Raw genomic sequence first — 20,708 nt, forward strand, 5'->3', positions numbered from 1 at the left:
TATTGTCTGTCCTTCTTTTTCTGTTTATGTATAGTTTTTCATAAAATTCTATGGCAACTCTTCTTTCCCTGTAAAAGCCTGCAAGAAAATGAATCTGAAGGTAGTATATGGTAGCATATACTGTACGTACTTTTTATAATAAACTTACTTGAACTTTGAAATGGTTGGCAACTGGGAGGTGCACATGGAGATGGCAGGCAGAGAACACATGCTCGACATAGCTGTCTCTCAGCTTGCATTTGACCTCACCAATGTAAAGGAAGCCACATCGGGAATACTAGATGCAACAAATAAGGCCAGAGGAAGGGATGTTTAGGACTGTATAGGGGTGATGGAGGAGGTATAGGGGCCAGTGTAGACCACAGAAATGTTCAGTAGGGAGAAAACAAAACTGGGCAGGACACCTGGTACAACTCACCTACATTTCTTTGAAATACAGCTTTTGGATCTTGTACATGTCCTTGAAACAGGAATGTTAACACCTCATCCAACATCCCAGCACTCTGTCAGCAATGCAACCTTCTCCAGTGCAGCCATGTTCAACCCCACAACAGACTAAACACATAGAAACATTTTGCAACCTATATTCATTTTGGAGAGATCTTAAAGCTCCCTTCGCAGTTCTTTACCTGCTTTGAAGGAGGTCACTCCTTCTCCAACACTCTCCACAATGCCAGCCCCTTCGTGGCCAAGAATAACTGGGAAGCGCCCCTCTGGATCAGAACCTCTCAGGGTGTACGAATCCGTGTGGCAGACAGCAGTGGCCACAATCTGACAGGCAAACATCACAACTTCATTAAACAGGAAACAATCTCAACCTTTCATATTAATGACCAGTGTTTTACAAACACTAAGACAAAATGAACCAACAAGAAATGTATCTTCATAAAGCAGAGAAACTATTGCCAGAGAGTTTTGGGGGTGAGTGTCATGGGGGTGAGTGTCATGGGGAAAGGGAGCAATCAAATACAGTGAAATTACAAGGTATGGTCGAAGTTTGAAACTTTGTCCTTCAGGTTACAGGTAACCCAAAGTCACTTATTAATATTAAATCAATTGTTATCAAAGAACTGTCTGAGTCAGATTGTTCAGGGTTAGAGGGAAACACTGGGATTCCAAAGGTTACCCTCCGAATTTACAAATCATTATTCGGATATCAGCAGGAGTACTGCCTGCTTTTCTGGTCACCATACTAGAGGCAGAATGTGACAGCAGCAGAGAGGGAACAGTGGAGACTCACCAGGATGTTCCCTGGAATGGGGCATTTCAGTTAGGGAGATACTAGGGAGATCGGATCTGTTTTCTCTTGAGTGGAGAAAGCTGAGAGGACAGGATTGAGGTATATAAAATTATGAGGTGTGCAGATAAGGTAGATCCCCATCGAAGGTAGATAAAACTACAGGACACAAATTTAGGGCAGGGAGCAGAAGATTTAGAAATGAGCTGACAGATTTCCAGCCAAAGAGTGGGAAGTACCTGGAATGCATTACTCAAGAGGGAATGGTGAAAGCAATATAATAGTGACGTTTAACAGACTTTTAGACAGACAGACTCACGAATGCCTTATCCCTTAGGCCTGAATATGGATAATATGCAGAAAGAAAATAAATTTAATTAGGCATTTTTGACACAGTCATTGCGGATCAAAGGGCCTGTTCCTGTGCTCTACTGTTCTATGTCTCTGTTAAGACACCCAACAGTCAAAGTTTAGTACATTATCATAAACACAAGTACATGTATACACAGGTGCAATGAAAAACTTACTTGCAACAACATCCCGTGTGCCGAAGATCAGAACTGACAACAGCTCTATTTGTTTGCCCAATGCATGAATGTTAAACACAAAACTGATTTTCACAGTTATTTACCCCTAAAGTATAATGAGGATACAAGTCTAAGGAAACTCACAGGATGGAAAGGTTGGGCTGTGGCCACTTTGAAATAGTTCTACAGTTGGAGTAGTAAAGTATTTTCTCCACAGCCCTGGAAAAACTTTCCTTTTCAAATATGTAACATACCCATTTTAGGTTGCTATCAGACCTCTTGTTAAATGCATTCCAGAGCTTTGTGGTAAACATAGAAACATAGAAAATAGATGCAGGAGTAGGCCATTCGGCCCTTCGAGCCTGCACCGCCATTTATTATGATCATGGTTGATCATCCAACTCAGAACGCCGCCCCAGCCTTCCCTCCATACCCCCTGACCCCTGTAGCCACAAGGGCCACATCTAACTCCCTCTTAAACATAGCCAATGAACTGGCCTCAACAGTTTGCTGTGGCAGAGAATTCCACAGATTCACCACTCTCTGTGTGAAGAAGTTTTTCCTAATCTCGGTCCTAAAAGGCTTCCCCTCTATCCTCAAACTGTGACCCCTCGTTCTGGACTTCCCCAACATCGGGAACAATCTTCCTGCATCTAGCCTGTCCAATCCCTTTAGGATCTTATACGTTTCAATCAGATCCCCCCTCAATCTTCTAAATTCCAACGAGTACAAGCCCAATTCATCCAGTCTTTCTTCATATGAAAGTCCTGCCATCCCAGGAATCAATCTGGTGAACCTTCTTTGTACTCCCTCTATGGCAAAGATGTCTTTCCTCAGATTAGGGGACCAAAACTGCACACAATACTCCAGGTGTGGTCTCACCAAGGCTTTGTACAACTGCAGTAGTACCTCCCTGCTCCTGTACTTGAATCCTCTCGCTATAAATGCCAGCATACCATTCGCCTTTTTCACCGCCTGCTGTACCTGCATGCCCACTTTCAATGACTGGTGTATAATGACACCCAGGTCTCGTTGCACCTCCCCTTTTCCTAATCGGCCACCATTCAGATAATAATCTGTTTTCCTATTTTTGCCACCAAAGTGGATAACTTCACATTTATCCACATTAAATTGCATCTGCCATGAGTTTGCCCACTCACCCAACCTATCCAAGTCACCCTGCATCCTCTTAGCATCCTCCTCACTGCTAACACTGCCACCACTGCCACCCAGCTTCGTGTCATCCGCAAACTTGGAGATGCTGCATTTAATTCCCTCATCCAAGTCATTAATATATATTGTAAACAACTGGGGTCCCAGCACTGAGCCTTGCGGTACCCCACTAGTCACCGCCTGCCATTCTGAAAAGGTCCCGTTTATTCCCACTCTTTGCTTCCTGTCTGCTAACCAATTCTCCACCCACACCAATACCTTACCCCCAATACCGTGTGCTTTAAGTTTGCACACTAATCTCCTGTGTGGGACCTTGTCAAAAGCCTTTTGAAAATCCAAATATACCACATCCACTGGTTCTCCCCTATCCACTCTACTAGTTACATCCTCAAAAAATTCTATGAGATTCGTCAGACATGATTTTCCTTTCACAAATCCATGCTGACTTTGTCCGATCATTTCTCCGCTTTCCAAATGTGCTGTTATCACATCCTTGATAACTGACTCCAGCAGTTTCCCCACCACCGACGTTAGGCTAACCAGTCTATAATTCCCTGGTTTCTCTCTCCCTCCTTTTTTAAAAATTGGGGTTACATTAGCCACCCTCCAATCCTCAGGAACTAGTCCAGAATCTAACGAGTTTTGAAAAATTATCACTAATGCATCCACTATTTCTTGGGCTACTTCCTTAAGCACTCTAGGATGCAGACCATCTGGCCCTGGGGATTTATCTGCCTTCAATCCCTTCAATTTACCTAACACCACTTCCCTACTAACATGTATTTCGCTCAGTTCCTCCATCTCAGTGGACCCTCTGTCCCTTACTATTTCTGGAAGATTATTTATGTCCTCCTTAGTGAAGACAGAACGAAAGTAATTATTCAATTGGTCTGCCATGTCCTTGCTCCCCATAATCAATTCACCTGTTTCTGTCTGCAGGGGACCTACATTTGTCTTTACCAGTCTTTTCCTTTTTACATATCTATAAAAGCTTTTACAGTCCGTTTTTATGTTCTCTGCCAGTTTTCTCTCATAATCTTTTTTCCCCTTCCTAATTAAGCCATTTGTCCTCCTCTGCTGAACTCTGAATTTCTCCCAGTCCTCAGGTGAGCCACTTTCTCTGGCTAATTTGTATGCTACTTCTTTGGAATTGATACTATCCCTAATTTCTCTTGTCAGCCATGGGTGCACTACCTTCCTTGATTTATTCTTTTGCCAAACTGGGATGAACAATTGTTGTAGTTCATCCATGCAACCTATAAATGCTTGCCATTGCATATCCACCGTCAATCCTTTAAGTGTCATTTGCCAGTCTATCTTAGCTAATTCACGTCTCATACCTTCAAAGTTACCCCTCTTTAAGTTCAGAACCTTTGTTTCTGAATTAACTATGTCACTCTCCATATTAATGAAGAATTCCACCATATTATGGTCACTCTTACCCAAGGGGCCTCTCACGACAAGATCGCTAATTAACCCTTCCTCATTGCTCAAAACCCAGTCCAGAATAACCTGCTCTCTAGTTGGTTCCTCAACATTTTGGTACTTTGAGTAGAACTTGCGCCTCATGGCTCCAGCAACCTTGATTTGAACCTGACCTCTGCAAGTTCATCCTGTGACTTTGTGGATTGCCCTCCACATCCTAGTTGGGCTAGTTGGTGGGCTAATTTGTCATTCTTATTCATCCCTAGTGTAGGTGTGTGGTAGATTCTCAGGGTAATTCAGGAGATGTGGAGATAATAAAGTGGGATTAGTGTAAATGGGCACTTGATAGTTGTCATGGACTCAATGGCCCAAAGGCCCTGTTTCCGTGCTGTAAGACAAGTTAAAGCAAACAACTCCATTCATCAGAAGAGCTCCAGCATACAGTGATTTGATAGAAGTAGTGATTTTAACATAATAAATTTGGAAATTAAACTTAAGGAAGTTAGAAGTTACTCAAAAGATTCTTTAAGCTAACTCCTGGATGTTTGAAGCCTACAGTGGTCAAGTTTTATTCCATACCTGGATTCGAACTTCATGAGCTTTTGGGGGAGCAACTTCTACTTCCTCAATAGAAAGAGGCTTTCCTGCTTCCCAGGCAACAGCCGCTCTGCATTTGATAACCTGTCAAAACAAAAGATTTCAGTGAATAACAGCAAAAAAAAAGATGGAAGCCAGGAGGGGCGATCACCTTCATATCAGAGCCACGACGTTCAGAAAGCAGCTCAAGTTAAGATTAGAGAGCACAGAAGCAGCACAGCACAGGAACAGGTCCTTCAATCCACCATGATGACAACCCAATCTAATCCCGCCTGCCTTAACATGGTTAATATTCCTCTGCCTGTTCATGTGTCTGTCTAACTGCCAGTTAAATGCTGATTCTGTATCTACTTCCACCACTTCCCTGACAGCATGTTCCAGACACCCCCAACTTAAAAAAAATTGCCCCGTCGATCTCCTTTAAGCTCTCCTCTACTCACCTTACTCCTATGCTCCGTTATCTACCCTAGAAAAATAATTCAGACCACCTACCCTATCTACGTAGCTGACATACATGCTTCTACCAGGTCACCCCACAGCCTGGAACTCTTCCCCTCTTCCAGTCACCCCCCCCCCCCCCCCCCCGCCAACCCCTAGAAGATGCCAAAGGTAGAGGTGGAAGTGACAGATGGAAAAATTAAGTGCTGAAGGAGAAGGAATCCAGTAGGAGAGGAGAGTGGACTATAGGAGAAAGGCAAGGAGGGGCACCAGAGGGAGGTGATAGGTAGGCGAGGAGAAGGAGTAAGAGGAGAGCCAGAATGGGGAAGAAGAAAGAAGGGAGAGGGAGGTGACTCTATCCCCAAACTCCCATACGTAGAACTTAGTATTTATCTTTGCAAGTAGATCCTTGATTTCCTGAACTATTGACCACAGTCAGTAAGGGTAAGCAGCAACACCTCCACCATGGCCATTCTCAACATGGGTGGTCTACAAGGTTGCATCTGCAGCCCCCTACTCTACTCATGACTTTGAGGCCAGATTCTGCTCCACCTCTAGCTCCAAGTTTGCAGATGATCCCACCGCAGCGGGCCAAATCTTAAATAGCCAAGAGATGAGAGCCAAGTGACATGGTGCCATGACAAGAACCTTTCCACCTTTCCCTCAATGTCAGTATAAACAAAAAAACACAAATCAACAGTCACTGACTTTAGGAAAGAGGACAGTACACACAATCTGATTTACATCAACCATGTTGAGGTTGAGAGGTTCCTTGGAGTGAACATCAATAGCCTGTCTTGTTCCAACCATGAATCAAGAATGCTCATCAGCCCCTCTTCTTCCTCAGGAGGGTAAAGAAATCTAGCATCTCCCCTTAGTTTTTTTTTAATTGATATACCACAGAAAGCATCCCATCCAAATGTATCAAGGCTGGGTACAGCAACTGCTCTGCCCACGACTGCAAGAAGCTACTGGGAGTTGTGGACACAGCTCAGCACATTGAGGAAACCATTCTCCAGTGCATGGAGTCTTGACTACACTTCTCACTGCCTCAGTAGAGCAGCCAGCATAACCGAAGTTCCAACCAACATTGGACATTCTCCCTTCCACTCCCTGCCGCCCCCCCCCCCCCACTGGGCAGACTTTTACATCTTTAAAAGCCGAAAGCTCACACTACCAGTCTCAAGATCAGCTTCCGTCCTGGTGTTAAAAGACAATTGGATGGTTCCCTAGCACTAGAAAATGGACCCTTAACATCACCTCATTTTTTAATTGTACCATGGTACATGTGACAGTAATAAACCAATTCCAACTGTGGAGTAGGTGAAGCTAAACAGCGGGACTGGACAGAAGATAAAGATAGTCATAGTCATACTTTATTGATCCGGGGGAAATTGGTTTTCGTTACAGTTGCACCATAAATAATAAATAATAATAGAACCATAGTTAAATAGTAATATGTAAATTATGCCAGTAAATTATGAAATAAGTCCAGGACCAGCCTATTGGCTCAGGGTGTCTGACCCTCCAAGGGATGAGTTGTAAAGTTTGATGGCCACAGGCAGGAATGACTTCCTATGACGCTCTGTGTTGCATCTCGGTGGAATGAGTCTCTGGCTGAATGTACTCCTGTGCCCACCCAGTACATTATGTAGTGGATGGGAGACATTGTCCAAGATGGCATGCAACTTAGACAGCATCCTCTTTTCAGACACCACCGTGAGAGAGTCCAGTTCCATCCCCACAACATCACTGGCCTTACGAATGAGTTTGTTGATTCTGTTGGTGTCTGCTACCCTCAGCCTGCTGCCCCAGCACACAACAGCAAACACGATCGCACTGGCCAGCACAGCACATTTATTGACCAAATGTTGAGGATGACTGGATTTTTCAGGCAGTAGACCCACTAGGCCAAAGGGCCTGTCAGCCCGTGCTGTATTGCTCTCAGAAATAAACACGTTCACTTACAATGCATTAATTTCCCTTGTGTTTCTCTTCCAATGTATCCATGAACTTTTTGAGAGGCTTTTACACATGGCCCAGTCCCTCAGCAACCAGAGCAGCAGGACTTAAGACTGTGGGTGCTTCCCCAAGAGCCTCCAAATTGGCTACACTCTCGGCGCATACTCCTGCACCCTGGAATAAGCCAGCTGACAGTATTCACTCCTGAACATCTAACACTGGAAGGCAAACAAGTTTCAAACAGAAACAAGGTGCATCTCTCACTGACAAAATGATATTTGATTTATCTTTCATTCCCCCTGTGTAAGGTCTTCACAGGCTGCAGACAGAAGCTGAAAGTTTATCTGCTGATGTATTCCATCATCCCCTTTTGTATCTTTATTTAACGGAATAACAGATAAATAGAAAGTATTACATTTTAAATAATAAATTAGCACCCCCAGCACAAAAATTTGTACTCAAGTCTCAAACTCTGTCCTTCTGACTCAACTATAGGCTACCCATTGAATTACAGCTGATGTCCTAAAAATCCACATCCCTTATTGATAAACAATAGTGGTCAAATTTTGTGGCAGAGGGGCACAGAGTTAGACTGGAGACCCCAGGAAAGAGGACTACAGGCCATTCAAAGAAAACAAGAGTCAAAATCAAAGTCAAAGTCAAGCTCATTGTCATATGCACATGTATGCTCAGGTGCAATTAAAAACTAACTTACAGTGGCATCATATTCACAAGAAAAACAAAAAAAAAACAACAGATATTATACATCTTTTTTACAAGATCACAATTAGGACAAAAAATGTCAATTTTATTGCAAAGTGATCAGAGTAGTGGTAGTTTGTGAGATATTGAAGTTAAATTGCCTAGTCAGAAGGACGTAGCTGAGACCAAGGATAAATTGTGTGCTGGGTTGCCAAATCCATATTAAATTAAATAAGCAAATAAAGTACTAAGCTTTGAACTCTCCCTCTGGCTGATGAAGAGGGTCATGGCTTGCTGACTACAGACAATGCAAGCTGTATGGTGTTGTGCCAAAAAGTATGAAGCCCACAAGGTACATAATTATCACTCAGGTGCCTTGCCGCTTGGCGTGGGGGATCATGTCTCTCCATCCATCACGGTCCCTGACCCTCCGAATTGTAGCTGTTGCCTCCCCTGTTTCTAACCATGATGTTATTCCATCGATCATTTTCATTTTCTGTCTGCCTCTGCTTCTTTTTCCTTCCAGCTTTCCAGTTGTAACTAAATGTTCTAATGTCTCTCTTCGCATGATGTGTCCAAAGAATTTTGATTGCTTTTTTCTGATTTTTTTAAAATAATGTACGTCTTATTTTCGCTCTCTGTAGAGCTTCATTGGTTATTCTGTCTGTATATGATATGCATAGCATTCTTCTGAGGAACCACACCTTTGCTGCATTGATTCTTTTTTCCATTGCATTTGTGATGGTCCATGACCCACAGCCATACATCAATATAACAAGAATGTAGCAGCTGAGAGTTCTAAGGTGGATGTCAATCGCTATTTTCTTGTTCGTTAGGATGTTTCTCATTTCTGTAAATGCTGTTCTTGCCATTGCTATTCTTGCTTTTATGTCTGTTTCACATTTGCCATCAGATGTTACCCATGATCCAAGGTACAAGAAGTTGTGAGCTTGTTTCAGGATTTCATTTCCCAATACAATCCTATAGTTTGGTATATCAGGTCTCTTTGATATCACCATTTCTTCAGTTTTCTTTTTGTTTAAGGTTAGGCCAAGTCTTTCGCTCTCTGTGTTGATGGTAGATACTAGTTTCTGTAAATTTACTTCACTGTTAGCTATCAGTACTGTATCATCCGCATAGCGGAGGTTGTTGATATTGTATCCTCCTATAATTATTCCAGGTAGGTCTTGTATGGTTCTCATGATGTTTTCACTGTACAGAGAGAACAGGTCTGGTGACAGAACACAACCCTGTCTGATTCCTCGCTTTATTGGCGGATAATCACCAATCTCATTGTCTATCCGTAAGGCTGCACTTTGTTGCCAGTAGAGATTCCTGATTATTCTTAGATCTTTCCCATCAATATTAATATCTTTAAGCATTTTCATGATGACTTGGTGTTTCACTGTGTCAAAGGCTTTTGTGTAGTCAATGAAACAGAAGTATAGGTCTTATTGTACTTCTATTGACCTTCCGGTAATATTCCTGAGAATACAAGTGGCGTTTGATGTTCCCTTGCCTTTGACAAAGTCGCATTGTTCTTCACTAATCGCTGGTTTAATTTTGTTTCTTACTCTGAGCATGATGATTCCAAGTAGAATTCTTGTGAGGTAGCTCATTAAACTAATTGTTCTGTGTTGTCCACATTCTGTTGCACCTGGTTTCTTTGGCAGTGCAATGAATATTGTCTTTAAAAGATCTCCTGGTACTTTGACACTATTGTATATTCTATTCAATAAGATTATTAATTTCTCTCCACCAAAATCTTCTAGCACTTCATACAGTTCAACTGGAATGTTATCTGGTCCTGATGATTTCCCTTTATGCATCTTCTTCATAGCATGTTCCACTTCTTCTTTCAGTATTACTGGGCCCTCTTTGTTGTTACCAATACCAAAGTTGTCCTCTCGGTCTTTGTCGTCGTACAGGTCTTTGATGTATTCTGACCATCTTTGTACTATTTTTTCCTTTTTCCATAATTGTACAGCCGTCTCTTGCTTTTACACATCCTGTTGTTGCCCTGCTTTTCTTCCGATTTGTGACTTCTTTGATCTTGTCGTGCCTACGTTTGCTGTTGTTGGTCTTCTGCAATTGTTCTATTAACTCACATTTGGCCTTGAGCCACTTTTCTTTTGCTTCCTTGCACTTGGTTGCTATCTGTGCATGCAAGGATACGTAGGCTTTTTTGTTTTCCTTACATCTCGTTCTTTGTTCCATAAGATTCAGAATTTCTTCTGTCATCCATTTCTTTTTAGCTTTTTTCTGTTGTTTGGGAATCTCCTCTTGTGCTGCTTGTGTTATGCTGTCTCTGAGGTTTTCCCATTGCTGTTCTATAATAGTGACGTTTTGTAGAGCCTCAAATTTGTTCTTCTCTGATATTTGGAATTCATTTTTGATGACACAGTTTTTTCCTCAAAGTCCCAAATTCAGCTTTGGCTCTACTGTCGGTCTTTTAAGCTTTCTGAATCTCAGGTACATCACGCTGATTATTGGTACGTGATCACTGTGGCAGTCTGCACCCAGATATGTACATACAACACTAAAATCACCCACTGTCTGTCACAACTGTTCCTTGAATAACAGAATGATAAAAATGTAATTTCTGAACTTGTATCCACATGTACTATGCTAACTCAACAGATTTAGTTCTACAGCAGGCCCTGCAGCCCGCCGTGTCACTGCTGACCATCGTGCCTATTGACGCTAATCCGGCTTGCCTGCGTTAGTCCATATCCTTCTACACCTTGCCCGACCAGATGCCCTTCAAATGTTGTTACTGTTCCTGCCTCCTCCCATCTCCTCTGGCAGCTCTTTTTCAGATAACAACTGCTCTGTGTGGAAAAAAAAATTAAGCCATCAAATCCTCTTTAAACCTCTTCTCTCTGTTTAGGCACCACTACCACACGGCAACTGACTATCCACCCTATCACTGCATCTCATAATTTTATATACCTCCATCATGTCATCTCTCTGCCTCCATCACTCCAGGGAAAGCAGGCCCAGCCTATCCAATCTGTTTATAACTCAATCCTCTAATTCACGGCAATACCCTGGTGAATCGTTTCTCCAATTTGATCCCATCCTTCCTGTAGTGTGGTGACCAGATGTGTCCTGACATGAGTTTAAAACTGATAGTAGAAGCAGAGATGACAATGACCATCAGAAGTCAGTGAGAGAAACAATCCCACCCCGCCACTTATAAAAGTGCCACCCCCTTCTCTCAATTCCCCACCCTGCCACTTGTTAAAATGCCAAGCTTTTCTCTCAGTTCCTGCATTTCCACCACATCTGCTCTCAGGATGAGGCTTTTCATTCCAGAACTAATGAGATGCCCGCCTCCTTTAAAGAAAGGAGCTTTCCTTCCTCCACCATCAAGGCTGCTCTCACCCACATCACTTCCATTTCGTACACATCTGCCCTCACCCCTTCCTCCCGCCACCCTTCCAGCCTCTGCATCAAGCACATACTTCTGTGATGAGAAAGTCTGTGGATGCTGGAAATCCCAGCAGCACACACAAGACGTTGGAGGAACTCAGCAGCATCTATGGAAAAGAGTAAACAGCCGACGTTTTGGGCCAAGACCCTCCATCAGGGCTGATAATTCTCTGTAACTCCTGCCATCTCCAATGGGATCCCACCACCAAGCAAATGTTTCCCTCCCTCCCACTTTCCACAGGAATTGTTCCCTACGCTACTCCCTTCATTTGTCCCTCTCCACTTGTTCTTGGAAGTGGAACAAATACACACCTGCCCCTACACCTCCTCCCTCACTTCCATTCAGGGCCCCAAACAGACCTTCTAGGTGAGGCGACACATGAGTCTGTTGGGGTCATCTACTGTACCCAGTGCTCCCAGTGTATTGGTGAGACACGATGTAGATTGAGAGACCACTTCACTGAGCACCTACGCTCCCTCTGCCCAAAAAAGCAGGATCTCCTAGTGGCCATCCATTTTAATTCTACTTCCCATTCCCATATGCCTTCTCTACTGCTGCAGTGAAGCTATACTCAGGTTGGAGGAAGAACACCTTATATTTCGACTGGGTGGCCTCCAACCTGATAGCAAGAATTCTCAAACTTCCAGTAACTGCCCCCCCCTTTACCATTCCCATTTCCTCTCTCATCTTAACAACTTGCCCATCACCTCTCTCGTGCTCCTCCCCCTTCACTTTCTTCCATGGTCTTCTACCCTTCTCCAGCCCTTTATCTCTTTCACCAATCAGCTTCCCAGCTCTTTACTTCACCCTGCCCCCTCTCCCAGTTTCACCTATCACCTGCCACCCTGTTCTTCTTCCTCCCCTCCCCACCTTCTTACCCTGACATCATCTTTGTTTTCCAGTTCTGATGAAGAGTCTTGGCCCGAAACATCTGTTTACTCTTTTCCACAGATGCTGCCTGGCCAGCTTAGATCCGCCAGCATTCTGTCTGTGTTTCTTGGATTTCCAGCGCCTGCAGATTTTCTCATGTTTGAGAGAAACGAACTCACAGTTTTTGTGAACAATAAATCAATAAGTCATATAACCTGGTGTGCCTCCTACCTGCAAAAGATCCCAATCCCTCCACCCTGCATATTCATGCGTCTAGTTAACTGCCTCTTAAACACCTTCTCAAGAGCAACTAGGGATGAGCTATAAATGCTGGCTCAGCTGGCGACACCATATCCCATAAATGAATAAAAAAACACCACCAACATATCTGCTTTCACCACAAACCCCTTGGCAGCCTGTTCTGGGCACCTACCATTCTCTGTCTAAAATAGCTTACCCCACACAGCTCCTTTAAACCTCTCCCCCATCTTAAATGCATATGTCTCTTAGTACTTGACCTTTGTACCCTGGGGAAAAGATCTAGCTTTTATAAAATTCTATCAGGGCTCTCCCAAGCCTCAGAAATGGGAGAGAAAACAACTCAAGTTTGCCCAAACCCTCCTTAGAAGTCCTACCCTCTAAGCCGAGCAGCATCCTGATAAACCTCTTCTGCACCCTTTTTGCAATGCCTCAACATCATTCCTTTACAACAGGAATTCTGCAGATGCTGGAAATTCAAGCAAGGGTCTCGGCCTGAAACGTCGACTGTACCTCTTCCTAGAGATGCTGCCTGGCCTGCTGCGTTCACCAGCAACTTTGATGAACATCATTCCTTTAACGGGACGACCAGAACTGTACACCATATGCACTGTGGCCTTTGAAAATGTAACACAAACATGGAAGCATTCAACTAATTTAGAAATTGTGTATTTTTGATATATTTCATTTGCACTTAAAATTAGAACGCAGCTAATTGATTTAGAACAAGAAAACATGAACTTAGTTCACTGCTCGCTCTAAAAAAAACCGTCAATCATGCAGTCAATGACCCGATTTCAATCTTCGCTGTTAACTGTATGTTGTTTAATCCTTAACCCTTTCCAGTCTGATAATGGAAAAAAAAACCCAAATCCTCAAACAGGCAACACCGAACCTGCTTCAAACGGAATAGCAACACACAACCCCCCTGCACCCTCGGGTAGGCGGATGGCCCTTGGGCGCACTCCAACACAACACTGCGTCCTGTTGCATTGCTGTGAGCGGTTACACTGGATACATGAGCCGGACCTCCGATCAGGACACCTTGCAAAGCCGCCTTCCCTACCACCTGACCACGATCCCAACAAAGACACTTCGTGTTATAAGATTCCCCCTTTCACCTGGCCTGCAGTCCCCGCCATGTTCCCGACGTCGCAGAAACGAGGTCGAGTCGCCGTTCAAGCAGCTGTAGCAAGGGCACGCAAGCGGCGCTTATCTAATCTGTGAATGGTCAAGGCAGACATCAATCACAGGCACCCGGATTCTGGTTGGGTAAACCGAATTAGGCCGCTGACGTCAGCCCTCAGTGGGCTGGGCGGGTGAGGTCGCAGCGTGATCCCGTGCTGATGTGGACCTTGGTACAGTATTCGGGTTGAACCGCGACCGACCAGTGGAGTTACCGACTCGCGTTTCCCCACGACCCAGGAGACCGTCGAGAATGGGAAGCGCTTCTGGCTGGTCAAGTCAAGCAGCTTTGGCCGAGATTTAAGCACAAAATCTGTTTTGGTGCAGGAATGCCGCACTGTTGGAGGAACCAAAATCAGAATCAGGTTTATTGTCACTGACATATGTCGTGAAATTAGTTTTCTGTAGCAGTACATTCCAAGACATATAAATATAAATAAATTAAATGATAGATAAATCAATCAAGAGTTTGTGTGCATGGACCATTCAGAAAACTGATTGCGAAGGGGAAGAAGCTCTTCCTGAATCGTTGAGTGTGCGTCGTCAGGCTCCTGTACTTTCTCCCAAATGGTAGAGGGCATATCCTGGTTGCTGAGGGACCTTAGTGACGAATGATGCCTTTCTGGTGCATTGCCTTTTGAAGGTGCCTTTACTCGATGATGAGGTGGGTTGTGCCCGAAATGAAGCCAGCTTGAGTCTACAACCCTCTGCCAGCCATGCATTGATTTAACCAAAGCCCACCTGCTCTGTTAGATGGATATAGAGGATACCATAGTACTAATCTGGAGAAGGGCAGTGGTCCATATCTGGGTTAGTAAAGTCATGAGGGACTTAAACAAAGGGAATAGGAAGGGTCATTTTCATTTGTCAGTGAGATTGACCTCTTGGGGTGTAGAGATTTAAAATGGCCCAACCTGACCGTGCTAACCGAGATGTCCATCTAAGCTAGTCCATTTTCCTGCATTTGACCTGTATCCCACTAACTTTTCCCATCTATGTACTTAATCCAAATGTTTTTTTTTAATGCTGTTATTAAACCTGCCTAAAGCACTTCTCCTGCCAGCTCCTTCTATATATTGTGGATGTGAGAGGATAGGTTCATTAGTAGGGGCGTCTAGGATCGGAGAACACAGCCTCAGAGTAAAAGGATGTCTCTTAAAACTGAGATGTGGAAGAATTTCTTCAGCCAGAGTGTGGTGAATCTGTGGAATTTGTTGCCACAGAGGGCGGTGGGGGTGAAGTCATTGGGTGTACTTAAGGCAGTGGTTGATAGGTTCTTGATTGATAAGAGGGAGAAGGCAGGAGAATAAGGTTGGAAAAACTCAGTAAAGATTGAATAACAGAGTGGACTCGATGGGCCAAATGACTTAATTCTGCTCCTCTGTCTTATGATTGCTACAAACCACTCTCTCACTCGGGCCCATTTAAATATTAGTCTGCTCTCACCTTAAACCACTGACCTCTAGCTCTTGGTTTGCTGAAAAGCTGTGTGCATTCACCCTATCTATGCCCCCTCATAGTTTTATACATCTCTCTTAGGTCACCTCTCAGTATTCTACACTCCGTGAAATAAAGCCCTAGGCTGCCAAACCTCTGCTTATAACTTAGACCTCAATTCCTGACAACATTCTTGTAAATCCTCTTTGCATTCTTTCCAGCCTGATGACATTTTGCCTATAACAGCATAACTAATGCTGTATACAAAATTCCAAATCGATCTCACCAACGTCTTGTACCACTGCAACATAATGTCCCAACTTACACTCAATGCCCTGACTGATTAAGGACAGAATGCCAAATACCACCTTCATTACCCTGTCTACCCATGACACTGCTTTCAGCCAAGTATGTACTATGTTTATTCGTACTGAGGAAAAATGTTTGCAGTGATGATAACACGTAGAATTGGGAGTAGAGTATCTGGTATGGATTGAGAAATAGTTAAAGAGGTAGAAAGCAACAAGAGGGAATAAATGGGTCTTCTTAGGTTGGCAACTGAGATTGAGTCTATTGGGATGGGTGATTAGGTCCTGCAGTTTATCCTATCTACACCCCTCATAATTTTATGTACCTCAATCAGATCCTCTCTTAAGCACCTTCACTCCTGCAAAAACAAACCCAGTATTGACCCTTCACTGCCTGGTTCAGAAATTGCACTATCTCAGATCGCGAGACCCTGCAGCGGATAGTGAGGTCAGCTGAGAAGATCATCGGGGTCTCTCTTCCCACCATCACAGACATTTACACCACACGCTGCATACGCAAAGCAAACAGCATTGTGAAGGACCCCACGCACCCCTCGTACAAACTCTCCTCCCTCCTGCCATCTGGAAAAAGGCACCGAAGCATTCAGGCTCTCACAACCAGACTAGGTAACAGTTTCTTCCCCCAAGCCATCAGACTCCTCAATACCCAGAGCCTGGACTGACACCAACCTACTATTCCCTCTACTGTGCCTATTGTCTCATTTATTTGTTGTAGGGCCTGCACTGTTTTGTGCACTTTATGCAGTCCTGGATAGGTCTGTAGTCTAGTGTAGTTTTTGTGTTTTTTCTTACGTAGTTCAGTGTAGTTTTTGTATTGTTTCATGTAGCACCATGGTCCTGGAAAACGTTGTCTCATTTTTACTATGTTCTGTACTAGCAGTTATGGTTGAAATGACAATAAAAAGTGACTTGACTTGACTTGACTTATTGTTATCAATTAACTTAGGTGTATGACCACACAAATCCTAATTAACTCAAATTACCTGCAAAGGTATTGTGTCACTTTATTGTAGTAGATATCAAGTGCAAGTATCCCTGTAAGTTATGTTGATCTGGGGTGAATAATTCCTGAACTCTGTTGTTCCTTTTGGACCAGTACTCACCCAACCTACTCTCACAGCACTGAGATCTCCAGTTGGCCAAATGATTGGTCCTTCTCCCTGCCGCAGGCACAGGCTCTTCCTTGCAATAGATGGCGTATAGGATTCTTACTGGTTACCCCAGGCACTGCCTACAAAGCCTGCGAGGTTTGTTACCCACAGAAGTCGCTAGGCGGAGGAGAAAGGAATTTAAGTAGGAGATGAAAAAATATTTTTTAAAACTCATGCTGGAAATCTGAAATAAAAACAGAAAATGCTGAAACGACTCTATGAGTCAGGCAACGTCCATGGTCATAAAGTCATAGTCACAAAATACATATTTTGGACTAACTGGTCCTTGCCAACCAAGATGCCCATCTAAGCCAGTTCCATTTGCTTAAGTCTGGCCCATATCCTTTGTTTCCTATCCATGTAGTTGTCCAAGGTCGGGAACTATTTGTCATGAACAAGAGAAAATCTGCAGATGCTGGAAACCCAAGTAACACGGACAAAATGTTGGAGGAACTCAGGAGGCCAGACAGCAACTATGGAAAAAAGTACAGTCGACGTTTCGGGTTGAGACCCTTCGGCAGGTCTCGGTCCGAAATGTCGACTGTACTTTTCCCCCCACTATTTGTCATGGTTTCCTTTTGTTTCGTAGCTGCAAACTTCTGTGAAGTTTGCTTGTTGAAGGTCAGCATTGTCTTGGGCACCGGCAATAGGAATGTTTCTTACCGCTCGGTGTTGCTCAGGTCATTGTGAGGTTGCTGAGACGTGGAGTGTAGTGATGTTGATTAGTGGGCGCGGTAGAGGGGATTTTAGCCTCAACAAACTTAAACTTTCATTCCAAGCTAATACTGTACTTAAGAAGTTTCATCCCACACTCGCCAGGTTTGGCAGGAGTTCGTATTGTCTCTGACTCCGGGCGAGAGCAGACAGTTTGCTGAGAGCGAGGAGCGCAAAGGTTTGGCGTGCGTGATTGTACCTAACGGGCCAGCAAGACGAGGCGAACAGCGGCCTTTCATGCAACCCTGGAAACACAACGAGTCGGGAGGCGAGGGGGATTTCGAGAGGAGGGTCAATTAGACCAGAGGTAATAACAGTTTGGTGAAAATTAATACCGAACTGCGAATAACACTGTCACTAGTTGGCGGTAATAAAGTGAGTGCAGGTAATTAAAGTTATGTAGATGAAAACATTAGTTGAATAATATCACAAACACAAGAAAATCTGCAGATGCTGGAAATCCAAAGCAACACACAAAAAATGCTAGAGAAACTCACCAGACCAAGCAGCATCTATGGAAAAGAGTCGACGTTTTGGCCGAGACCCTTGTATATGGTGTCTTCACAAACACGCATCCCGCTGAAAATATGTGAATGAAAGAGAATGGGTTTTCTTCCTAAGATTAGATTCGAAAATCGCGCAGAGGTTCCAAAGCATTGATGATTATAAATCCGCCGATGTGGGGAGACCGATAATTACCTATAGTGAAAGGGACTCCCCCTCCCCCTCCTCCACAAACAATATTCATTTCGTAACAATCGCTCTTTCTTGAAATATTTTGCGCCTCAGGGGTCGGTAGCCACTGCAGTCTTCACGTTGGACTCTAGTTACCTGAAAAATGGCGAGAGGGATCGTTTCAGGCGAGTATTGAAGTAATCTTTTTTTTTGCTAGCTGAAGGCTAAATATTAACACCGAAAATTATCACTTTCTCTTCATATTTTCAGTTAAAACACGTGACTAGGGTTATCGGTAACTCTATATTCAAATATTATATTCATGGTCAGATCTGTGAATCTCCTCAGAAGTGAGGTGAACCTTTATCCCAATGCACATGTGTTCCATGGGGAGCGAAGGAGGGTTGGGGACTCTACCCAAGTGCAGGAATGGGCACAAAATCTATCGAACAATTTCAATTACATCATAAACCCCGACAGTAAGACTTCAGCACAGGAACTCTGAGGCAAGAGAGATATTATGCTTCATGTGGTGTGATTCCTGAGATAAATGGGCAAGTAGGAGTACTGACAGCTTCATTCCTAGTACAAAATGTATCTATTCATAGTCATAGTCATAGTAGTCATAGTCATACTTTATTGATCCCTGGGGAAATTGGTTTTTGTTACAGTTGCACCATAAATAAATAGTAATAAAACCATAAATAGTTAAATAGTAATATGTAAATTATGCCAGGAAATAAGTCCAGGACCAGCCTATTGGCTCAGGGTGTCTGACCCTCCAAGGGAGGAGTTGTAAAGTTTGATGGCCACAGGCAGGAATGACTTCCTATGACGCTCTGTGTTGCATCTCGGTGGAATGAGTCTCTGGCTGAATGTACTCCTGTGCCCACCCAGTACATTATGTAGTGGATGGGAGACATTGTCCAAGATGGCATGCAACTTAGACAGCATCCTCTTTCCAGACACCACCGTGAGAGAGTCCAGTTCCATCCCCACAACATCACTGGCCTTACGAATGAGTTTGTTGATCTGCTGGTGTCTGCTACCCTCAGCCTGCTGCCCCAGCACACAACAGCAAACATGATAGCACTGGCCACCACAGACTCGTAGAACATCCTCAGCATCGTCCGGCAGATGTTAAAGGACCTCAGTCTCCTCAGGAAATAGAGACGGCTCTGACCCTTCTTGTAGACAGCCTCAGTGTTCTTTGACCAGTCCAGTTTATTGTCATTTCGTATCCCCAGGTATTTGTAATCCTCCACCAAGTCCACACTGACCCCCTGGATGGAAACAGGGGTACTGTGTGTGGACTTTGTCAGCAGATATTGCCAGAACTGAGTGTGTGAAGAGTCAATCAAGCAACTGAGTCCGGAGTAAGGTTTCCGTTCCCTGAAGGATGTCCGTGGTTCCAGTGTGATTTTTAAATCAATCTGGTAGTTTCATGTTTACGACTACCGATTGCGGCTTTTTAGTCCATATTTATTCCACTGCCCGAATTAAAATCTATCAGCTGCCCTGGTGAAATTCATGTTCGTATTTGGATGAATTGTTCCAGTTTACAGATGTGTTTAAAGTTGTGAGAGGCGTAGATAAGGTGGATGGTAACAGTCTTTCTGCAACCCCCCACCCCCAGAGTAGGGGAGTCCAAAACTAGAGAGCATCAGTTTAAGATGAGAGGGGGAATATTTAAAGGGACCTGAGGGGCAACTTTTTCATGCAGAGGATGGAAAGAGCTGTCAGAGAAAGTGGTTGAGGCAGGTAATCAGAAGCATTTAGATAGGAACATTGGAGTGGCAGGGCTTGACAGCTTGAAGGCCTGGAAATTGGGGCTAGTTCGGTGGGCCAAGGGGCCAGTACCCACACTGTATTGCTCTATGACTCTAAAGCTCTGCAAGTTGGTCCAGTATCTTATACGTTGTATCTCTGTATCAGAAGGTTAATATTTCAGTTTCCAATCCAGAATATCTGCTTAAATATCTCTAAAATGTTATAATTGTATCATATTTCATTCCACCACCTCCTCTCCAGATATCGACCTTATCTGTGTTTACCTAATTTCTCTCACCGTAAACCTGATTTAAAAAAATTTTTGATATCCCTACCATGAGAAAAAGCTTGCCTGCAGCGAGCAGAGCTCTAGTGCACCGAGAGCCTTCAAATAAGAGCCCTGAAATTGTTGGTTACCTAGCAGTATCTGTTACTCAAACTTATAATTTGTCTCATACTGTCCTTGATAACACATAAGCAGTTTGATAAAACGTGCTGGAGTTTCTCACAGTCTTATCTCTAACCTTGGCTTTATCTCTACAAAGATACTTTGGAAACAACAGAATTCACTGTGTTGCACAGCACCATCCAGCCCCCATAACAACCATGCTGAACTTTTTGCCCAGTTTTTTATTGATTCAAAAGATGTGGGCTTTACAGGCTGAGCCAGAATTTAATTGCCCATCCCTAATTCTCTTGAGAAGTTGGTGTTGAGCTGCTTTCTTGAACCGTTGCAGTCTTTGAGGTGTGAGATAATATCTGGGGGCACACACAATACTGTTGGGGAGAGGTTTTCAGGATCTTGATGGTGAAGGAACTCAG

At 43.7% G+C, this 20,708-nt stretch overlaps 1 protein-coding gene across 1 annotated transcript in view; it reads right to left on the reverse strand.

Moving 5' to 3' along the window:
• LOC134345742 (alcohol dehydrogenase class-3) overlaps positions 1–13,847 on the reverse strand; it is a 30,490-nt gene extending 16,643 nt beyond the window's left edge. Inside the window, exons 1-3 of the mRNA XM_063046899.1 lie at positions 13,747–13,847; positions 4,942–5,043; positions 630–771 (exon numbers count right to left, since the gene is read on the reverse strand). Coding sequence (XP_062902969.1) covers positions 630–771; positions 4,942–5,043; positions 13,747–13,767 — 265 coding nt within the window. The 5' untranslated portion in view covers positions 13,768–13,847. The remainder of the gene's footprint in view (positions 1–629; positions 772–4,941; positions 5,044–13,746) is intronic.
• Between the last annotated feature and the right edge of the window lie 6,861 nt (positions 13,848–20,708).

This window comes from Mobula hypostoma, chromosome 4 (genome assembly GCF_963921235.1).
Source record: "Mobula hypostoma chromosome 4, sMobHyp1.1, whole genome shotgun sequence".
Taxonomy (NCBI): Eukaryota; Metazoa; Chordata; class Chondrichthyes; order Myliobatiformes; family Myliobatidae; genus Mobula; species Mobula hypostoma.